General features: G+C 37.7%; 1 protein-coding gene across 2 annotated transcripts; it reads left to right on the top strand.

The window, feature by feature from the left end:
• Positions 1-352: 352 nt before the first annotated feature.
• ehd2b (EH-domain containing 2b) lies at positions 353-9,325 on the top strand. Of its 2 annotated transcripts, none has more exons than XM_058388158.1 (7): positions 353-581; positions 1,884-2,244; positions 2,324-2,500; positions 3,705-3,820; positions 4,455-4,867; positions 6,501-6,665; positions 7,388-9,325. In XM_058388158.1, the coding sequence occupies exons 2-7, from the start codon at positions 2,024-2,026 to the stop codon at positions 7,943-7,945; spliced, it is 1,650 nt and encodes a 549-aa protein (XP_058244141.1). In that variant the 5' UTR covers positions 353-581; positions 1,884-2,023; the 3' UTR covers positions 7,946-9,325. The 2 variants fall into 2 exon arrangements, with proteins under 2 accessions (XP_058244141.1, XP_058244142.1); XM_058388159.1 differs by having other exon boundaries at positions 354-581; positions 3,705-3,802.
• The last annotated feature ends 579 nt before the right edge of the window (positions 9,326-9,904 follow it).

The raw sequence follows: 9,904 nt of genomic DNA, 5'->3' as shown, positions 1-9,904 counted from the left end.
TGTCATCGTTTGTGAAGGGCTGGGCCAAAGAAAAATAACTTGCATTTACAGTAGCTTCAAGACTACTGTTCAGCTCTTGACTTATAATAACAGCCTAGTTTAAACTATGCACCACTTGCAAAAAGTGTTTGTTGGCCTTTTTACAAAATAGTGTTGCATTTTGCAGAGAAGGCAGCACTAAATCTTGACAAAAACCTTCTAACTATTTTGACCCCTCATTTGTGATGGAAACTGGTGTGTACCCTGCATCCCTCACCTATCTGTTCCCACCCACCTCTAACCTTAACCCTAAAACAATGAGCTATCCAGTTTGAGCCTCTGAGTGTGTAGTGGAGGGAAGTTTTTGTGGTTGGAAACGAGAGGAGAAAAAGGGAGGGGAGGAGACCTAAGCAAGACATTTCAGTGCTGCGTGCATAGTGAGGACACGTCAAGAGCTGATTCAAAAGCTTATTTGTTTAAGCTTTAGGAATTTTTTTTGTAAAGAATTTCCTTATAGGTAAAAACATATGTTTTGTTCTGAAGTGTTAAGTATCAACAAGTGAAACCGCATTGTTAGGTCTTTTACTGCAACAGCATAACAGGTAAGAATATTCAAAGCTGTTTATATTTTGTAACCTATAACACTTGCTTTCAAGTATTGCTTGATTTTTATTCCCTTATTTATGTAAATCTATATCTTTTTCTCCAGTAATACTTTTACATATTTTTAAAATAAATTTCAGTATTATTATATTTATATTAAATAAACCCAATGTCTCCTCTTATGCAACACAACTGCAGTTAATGAAAATCATGAGATGGTTCAAAAATCTGATAATCAAAGGGAGCATACAGTGAGGGATGATTAGGAAACAGTAAGCTGTTCTGTCTGAATAGGCAAGACCATGTTGCGCTTTATGCTTCTTAAATACACCCCAGCGGATTTACACTGGCTTTTGGGACTAAGGTGAAATGCACATCGATCAATGCTTTCATCAAGATAACTGAAACAAGTCATTTTCCATCTCCTTTGCAAATTGTTAGACTTTGTAGAAGTCCTAGATATAGCTGGAAATGGTTTTAAACCAGCTAGTGAAATTGGTGCTCTTTTTTTTTTTTTTTTATTTGAGCTTAGCATTTCAATGTGGCTTTGTTCCTTGTGGGGAAAAAAGACCTCCGGAGTTCTGTGATCAGTTGTTTTGTTTCCTCAGCCAAAATGAGTATGACAAACCTTCAAAGCAAGTTTTTCTGGCAAAAAATGCATGTAGTCCCCAAGACTAAAAACTGCTGTCTGTGGACCATTAACATGTTAGGATTTGTTTTTAAAACTGCAGCACTGTTACACAACTGTGGGCCTTTTTTTATTTATTTATTTTTACATTTTTTTGAAAATGGAAGACTAGGCCTCACCTGTGAACATTTTTGTTTTCTGCTCACAAAATTAATATCTGCTGGACAAATCTGGACTTTTTAATATCCAGAAATGAAGGTGTGTGTGTGTGTGTGTGTGTGTGTGTGTGTGTGTGCGCGCATGTGAGTGTTTCCGAAGTGAATGCCAGCATTTTCCAGACACATGCACAGGCCATGCACTCTACTTTTTTTTTTACTGGAGTAAAGGGAATACAGAATATTCAAAAGAAAAAGACAAGTCTTTATTATGGAAATGTAGCCCATTTTCTAAATGAAATCTCCATCTCAGTATATTTAATTGTACAGAAATGCACTTAAGTAATTATACTTTTGCAAGTACTTATTAACTATTTGCTAATGTTCTCCAAAGACATTTATAAGGATTGGATGATGTCTTACCATTAAACAGAGAGCTATGAGATTTTAAAGACCTAAAAGCACAGTTTACACCTGTCAACAATATTAACTTCATCTTCTTTTTTTGCTAAATTTAGGAGGCAGACCTACAATACCAATTTGTGTAAAGACAGGAAAAAGGAGAATAGCCTGTAAAGCCAAAGGAAACATAAATACACAGAGTCCAAAACAGACCCATAAATTAAGTCAGTGAAGCAAAATCCACAGTCTCTACATTATGTCTCGCTGGGGGCGGAAAAACGTCAAGAAGACTCCTGAAGTGATCAGGACAGTTACAGAGGGGCTGAAGTCACTGTATCGTAAGAAGCTTCTTCCTATTGAGGAGTATTATGGTTTTCATGACTTCCACTCCCCAAGTCTGGAGGATGCTGACTTTGACAACAAACCCATGGTGCTCGTGGTTGGTCAGTACTCTACAGGGAAGACTACTTTTATCAAGTAAGAATACTAATTGTTCATAGTTTGAAGAGCTTAAAAACCTGGCATGAAGGGAAAATCTGTTGATTTCTTTTTGCAGGTACCTTCTGGAACAAGAGGTGCCTGGAAGCCGTGTGGGTCCAGAGCCTACTACAGACTGCTTCACTGCCATCATGCATGGTGACATGGAGGGAATAATCCCTGGAAATGCTCTCATAGTGGACCCTAACAAGCCCTTCCGCAAACTCAACCCCTTTGGAAATACTTTTCTGAACAGGTTAATGAATAATTGTGCATAACCAAACATGCTGTTTCTTAAAATTGAGAAGCTGTGAGAGAGAGTGGAAAATTCAGAGAGAATGTGTCACCCAATCATTCCTCCTTCAAGAGGTAGGTAGAGCAAGGAGCAAGAGGTATGAGAAAATAGTTTTTGCTCTATGGAATTTCAAGTGCCTGTGCCAAATTTCTGAGGGAGGAGGGACTTGCCTTATTTGTAGAAGCTTAGAGAAAGAGTGAGATATCACAAGAGATGGTTGTGAAAGCTAGTGCTCTACATCAGGAGCCACCATGCATGACCCTTTATAGGGTTTATAGGGTGTCAGTGACTATACAGAGCAGTTCAAATTAAACAGAAATATTTAAGTCTGAAAGAAACCCTCTCTTTAGCTTTTCTGAAACCAGTGTGTCACATAATGACTGTCATTTGTTTCTCCTATTTGCCATTTGTTTCTCCTATTAGACAGTTTGAGAACTGAAGCAGCTGAAATTATAATAGATAAATTGTATATTTCAACTTGAAACATCTAGTTCCTACATATATCAAGTCAAAAATATGTCTGACATGGGGACTTGAGTTAATGCTCTCTTCATACATAGTAGTTGTTGATGTTTATCATGTTCTGTGATTCTATCCTGATAGTAATTACCTCAGATCAGGGGTTTGCTTGTGTTTATAGCATGTTTGAGAATGTCACTTCTTAAATTTCCTGCCTGGGGAATCAGTCAGCTTGATAAATCCATATACAGGAGGAAGTGGCTGTGTTGTTCTAAGCATCCGATCATTAGTGGGCCACATTGTTTGATTCTGGCAGCACTGATGATTTTCCTTCAGGAAGCCGATATGCTGTTAGAGCACCACTTCCACACAATGGCCCGACCAGGGAGGGGTGCAGAACAGAGTATATGTTAGATCACCTCACACAGCCATGGTACAAGGGGACTGGAAACTTCTGTGTAGCTCTGATTCATTCCAAGATCCTCAAGAGAACAACTGGCCTGACCTCAGCCTTTATTGTTCATTACTGTGTGTTTGTAGAATAGGTCATTTTTATGCAGTTTAACAAAAGAAAAAAAAAAAAAGTGTTGCAAAGGTTAGAAAACAACATGTCAGTAAACAGCATACAGCAATTTGTCATGAAACATTTGATGCATGATTTCTCTCTTCATAGACCATTGTTGAATAAATGAAAATTTATTGTTAGATTCCAGTGTGCACAGATGCCCAACCAGGTTCTGGAGAGCATCAGTATCATTGACACCCCTGGCATCCTGTCGGGAGCTAAGCAGAGAGTGAGCCGAGGTGAGGCCAATACTAAAGGTGAGGTGCCAATGGTGCAGGGAAAAGGAAGAGACTCCACCCTCAAATAACTGCACCCATTTGCACTGGTCACCCTGCACCATGCTAATCATCTGTCAAAAAATACTACTGCAGTACAGGACTACAGAGTCTGTAGTTCTGAGGAGTTCTGTGAACTCTTCTTATTCTTCTTATGGTGAAATTAAACTGAACTAAGAGCATGTGCTGTAACAGAATTTCTACTAATGCATTTCATACTGCTTTGTGCATTTTCAACAACAGAGTTTATGTAGGGTCCTAGCCATTATCCAGAATATATAACAGAATGTAAGCTTACGCCTGGTTTACTTCAAACATGTTCTGTCTGAAAACAACTGTATCACATCTGACACACTGAGTGGGAGAGTGAAAGACAGGGTGTGACAGCCAGGGAGAGGGAAACGAGGAATGCGAAAAAGCATGTAAGGGATGATGGAAGGGCTGTAGAGAAATAGAGAATAACTAACAAATAGCTACTAGTTTTGTTCTAGGAAATAAAGAAATAGTGTTAGTGTAATGAAAGTGTAGTGAAAGCTGTGAATAAGCTTACAGAATGAGTTGCTAGCTGTTAGAGAAAATAAATGATCATTTTAGTTTGTCTGTCCTTTTTCTGTAGGCTATGACTTCCCAGCTGTCTTGCGTTGGTTTGCTGAACGAGTGGACCGAATTATTCTCCTTTTTGATGCCCACAAGCTGGAGATTTCTGATGAGTTTTCAGAGGCCATAAGTGCTTTGAAGGGCAATGAGGACAAATTGCGTGTGGTGCTTAACAAGGCTGATATGGTTGGGACACAGCAGCTGATGCGAGTATATGGTGCTCTCATGTGGTCCCTGGGAAAAGTGTTTGGAACCCCTGAAGTGCTGAGAGTATATATCGGCTCATTTTGGTCCGAACCTCTCATGGTGCCAGACAACCGGAAGCTATTTGAATTGGAAGAGGAAGATCTTTTTGCTGACATTCAGAACCTGCCACGAAATGCAGCCCTCCGCAAGCTCAACGATCTGGTCAAGAGAGCCCGTCTAGTTAGGGTGAGCTGTTTTGTGTTGAATAATTTGATGATGATAATTTTGTTACTATTAGGTTGATATCTAAGACATCTGGCAAAAAAAATTTCAAAAGAATAAAAAAAAAAAAACAACCAACTAAACATTCTTTTATCATCTCAATCAATCATAACAGAATATTTTTGTGTTATTCAATTTTATTTGGCTTAAAAGAAATCCAGATGTAGGTCCAGAAGATAAATATTTGGGAATACAACACAATATACAGTCACCAGTCATGTTATTAGGTACACCTGTACACCTGTTCATTTACACATTTTCCATTATGCCAGTCGTGTGTCAGCAGAGCAATGCATAAAACTTTGCCTTGCACATACAGATTCAGACAATGTTCACATCAGACATGAGGAAAATGTGGTCTCAGTGCCTTTGCTTGATGAATGGTTGTTGGTGGCAGAGCACTGTGTGTGTGAACTCTGCCCAATTTCTCACAAGCGAACATTCCATGTACTGCTTACTAGTAAAACAAATTTAGCTTAAATCCCTTTGTTTCTGTTTGTAATAGGTTGCTTAAATAAATGCTTCAGTTACAGAAGTGGAGATAATAACTAGGTGTCATTCTGTTATAGTTTATTTAAATGTATTAAATTAACTTTATATAAAAGGAGATTTCAGTAAAACAATGCTTGGACTTCATAAGAACTATTGCTTATCACACCAGCATATTAAAGTGCATTCTGGGCTGAGAGGGTGACACTGAACTGTCTCAGTGTGTGGACCAGAATCTTCAGACAGGCATTTTCTATTCCATTGGAATTATCAGCGTAACCAAAAATGATTGCAATTACTGCAAAAAATACAGCACTTTCATAAACTGGGATTTTTGTACACACAATAGTTTCTACAGAATACACAGGTTGGTGTGAAAAACAAAAAGCATCTATGGATCATACTTATGTATATGACAAAATACCCTGGTGTTGAGAGAAGCCAGAGGAGAATGACCAGCTGACAGGAAGGCTATGATATCTCAAATATATGCTCATTACAACCATGGTAAACAGAAAACCTCAGAAAGCACAACATGTGAACCACTGAGGATGGGCTACAACAGCAGAAGACCACTCCTGTCAGCCAAGAACAGGAATCTGAGACTACAGACACAGACTGACCCAAACTGTATAGATGAAGACTAAAAAAAGACCAGGGGGTGATTTACCTTTTATCTTCAACTATCACTATACATTCTCATCTAACCTCACAATCAGGTTTCTGCCCACAGAACTGCTTCTCACTGGACGTGGACCTTTATGAGCTTTAGGTGCCCTGACGGAGTAAATCAAAGGCATTCTTTGTGGAGGTGTCCATGTTTTGTTTTTTTGTTATTGTTTTTTTACTGCATTGCATTGCATGTTGATGGAGGGATTGTGATATTTTCAAGGTGGGAAATAACATTATTACATCTAGCAGATTACAAGGCATCACAAATGCAACATTAGCATTGCACTGCTGGCACATGATGGATGATGACTGGATGATGATTGGTCAGTGTTATAAAAAATGTCCATGTGTGCTATAGCAAATTACTTGAGAAAACATGTGAACTGAAGGAGGATAACTATCTGCAATACATATTTAATATCTGCTCACTTTACAGGTTCATGCTCACATAATCAGCTACCTGAAGCAAGAGATGCCTTCTGTCTTCAGGAAGGACAACAAGAAAAAGAATTTGATCTACCAGCTGCCAGTCATCTTCTCCAAGATCCAGTTGCAGCATCACATTTCCCCTGGAGATTTTCCTGACTGTGCTAAGATGCAGGTCTGTGCAAGCTAGTGCAAAGAGAATGCTTTGTCAGCTTTTTTTTTGTGTGTTAACTTTAATCATCCCATGGTGGGAGGGAATTGGGATGATATTTGGAGATCTTTGAATAGCTTCTCCTAGTTCAGGACTTTATGGAGTGGTGTTATTTGTATCATTGCGTTATAATACTTTTATTATACCTTAATGTATAACCTAAAGGTAATAGGTGCTATACTAGAAAGCTCTATGGAATGGGAAGGAATTTTAATGATTCCTTGAATAGCTTCTCCAAGTTCAGCACATTATGGATTGATGTTATTTGTATGATACTATTCTTATATACTGCATTGCAACTATATCATAGTTATGATACTGACAGTTATGATACTATTGATTTTGATTATTGAACTGCAAAATAAGAGATGTTTTATCAGGTTAAAAAGTTATAATTAATTATTTACATAACATATCTAACACATTAGATAAAGACCTTGTTCTTCACTTTGCCTCTTTGGAGAAAACCTGCTTCTATATCATACCATGAAAGAGACGAGTTACCTTTGAGCCAACAATTATTTAGAAAGCTAGAAAATCTTTTTCTTTAACTTCCTGAAAGCAGGAGCTATCATATAATTGGTATAGGCAATAACCTTACTATGAATTAATCTTTTGTACAACTTGCTCCTTTAAGGTAACAATTAATGTAACTTTAAATTATTTCTTTTTGGGGGAATTTTTAGGAACTCCTGGCAGTTCATGACTTTACCAAGTTTAAAGCCCTGAAACCCAACATGATGTCTATGTTGGATGAGCTGCTGTCCGTTGACATTGCCAAGCTGATGCCTCTTCTCAGGCAGGAAGAACTGGAAGCTGGAGGTCAACCTGGAGTCCAAGGTGGGGCTTTCTTGGGGACCCGAGCAGGACCCTTTGTGGAGGGTGATCCTTTTGGTGAGAAAGTTGAAGATGAAGGTGAAGATGGAGAGGTGGAAGAAGACTGGATTGTGACTAAGGATAAGCCCAAGTATGATGAGATCTTTTACAATCTTGCGCCCAATGAGGGCAAGCTGAGTGGCACTAAAGCCAAAGACTGGATGGTGAGTACACGGCTGCCCAACTCTGTGCTGGGTCGCATATGGAAGTTGTCAGATGTGGATCGTGATGGCATGTTGGATGATGAGGAATTTGCCCTGGCTAGCCACTTGATTGAGGTGAAACTTGAAGGTCATGGCCTGCCACCTGAATTACCTGCTCGTCTGGTGCCTCCTTCTAAACGCAGACAAAAAGGATCTGATGCCTAGACAATAAAAGCAGCCAATGGTGTCTACAAGATTTTCTTGTCAGAATGCATATTTAACATAATTATTGGCAACAATAGAAATGAGCAGAAATTATTGTATCTAAACATATTTTACACAATAATTCAAATTTTCCACAAACAATAGGAGAACCTATTCATCTTTGGTCTAACAAAAATAATTCCCAATTTAACTAAATAATATTATTTTCTAATAATATATGTTCTAATGACTACTTTTAATATTTGAAGCAGTTTGAAGCATTGCAAGAAAGAAACCCTTCCTGAGATCATCTAACATAATATAGCACCTAAAATTCACCAAGCGTCATTGGAACCTTTTTGGTCATTTACACCATCACTGACCAAAATGGACTGCACACAAGGAAAGCCATTCATGTTTGAGGCTGTTTTGTGGCTGACGATTCAGAGATTTAGAGCCAAACATACTTCCAAACAGTTCTAGAAAATGCTACTTTGAAGCCTACTGAATTGAAGAAGGAAGACTACATGCCCAAACCTAAGAATATAAAAAAGCTTCTTCGTGTGTTTACAAGTGTCTCCAACCTCTCTGGACATTACAGGAAGTAAACAAGTTCTGTTATTTAATCAAAGACAGTAATTGTGCCAATAATTTTTAAACCAGTGTTAATGTAGAGGGACAGTGTATATTTTTTCCTTTAACATACACATACATACATAAAGTGTGTGCTCCATGTATGTATGTGTGTAGGGAAAAAAACAAACAAACATATTTTTGCTCATTTTCATAAAGGGTGCCAATAATTATGCAGGGCCTCAAGATCCTCCTAACATAATGATAAGGGGAGATCTTCCTGATCAGCAAACTCTTTAGAACAAAAATGACTGAGCTCTTTGAGGAGACTGGCATACCTTAATGTGTGAATGGCAATATACATTGAGTTAAAAAAACAAAACAAAACTGACTAGGGGTCTGCACTGTATGCATCTTTTCACAGCTTTCATTCTTGAATCACAGCCACTATACATCTTCACTCACTGTCTTTGTCTGTCTCTGGTGCTAAATACCAGTACATCTTCAGCTTTAAAATATAAATTAAGCCAGCTTAATTAAGCCAATATCAAATTAAAAAAGAGAAACTGGGTATCTGTAATATGCATACAGCAGTTAGTAAAGAATTTCACGACATTTAATTCTATGCAGTATTAAAAAACATTATCAAAATGTGACATTTGCTTAAACCATTGCATACTATGAATGTGTCTGGTAAATTTCTTTTTAATGTCAAGCATTGTAAGCAAAATTATGTTGTTGACTACTGTACAACGCTTTACTGATTGCTTTATAATGAATTTCATTATTACAAAAACCAAATAAACTGTGCTGATTTTAGATCTTTCATACTGACCCTTTTCTCTCAATGTACCTTTTCATAAATGCTTTATTACTCTTTATATACTCTTATTTTAGTTTTTAGCTATATTGGACCACTCTAATTTTTTTCAGTTACCTGATTTCATTTTTAACTGTTTAAAAAGGTTTTGGAAAAAAAATCACTTGTCTAAAGGTTCATACACACAGTTCTAATATTTAACATCATAATGTAGACTACTGTATTTTCAAGTATCAGCACTGACATTTTCCAAATATGAATCTTGTGAATAATAAGACAGAATGCATTAAAATAAGCATAAACCTGCACATAAATGGCTATTCCCTTCCCCACATGTTGTGCAGTTGTTCTCATAGTGACAAACCCAATAAACAATGAGTCATAATCGTCTGTGCCAAAATCCCATACCACCTTTTTCCATTCTCAAGAGTAACTGAAGCCCTACCTCCCTTTTCTCACTTTTTCTCTTTCACACAGCTTTTTAGTTCTGTACTGTTAACACTGCATGGCAGATGTTTCTAAAGGAAAATGTAGTCCCGTCCCCCCCCAACCTAGCACTCCTTCATGGAAATATACACAAATGAGAA

The sequence above is a fragment of the Hemibagrus wyckioides genome, linkage group LG04 (assembly GCF_019097595.1).
Source record: "Hemibagrus wyckioides isolate EC202008001 linkage group LG04, SWU_Hwy_1.0, whole genome shotgun sequence".
Classification (NCBI taxonomy): domain Eukaryota; kingdom Metazoa; phylum Chordata; class Actinopteri; order Siluriformes; family Bagridae; genus Hemibagrus; species Hemibagrus wyckioides.
This window is presented reverse-complemented; position numbering and strand designations above follow the sequence as displayed.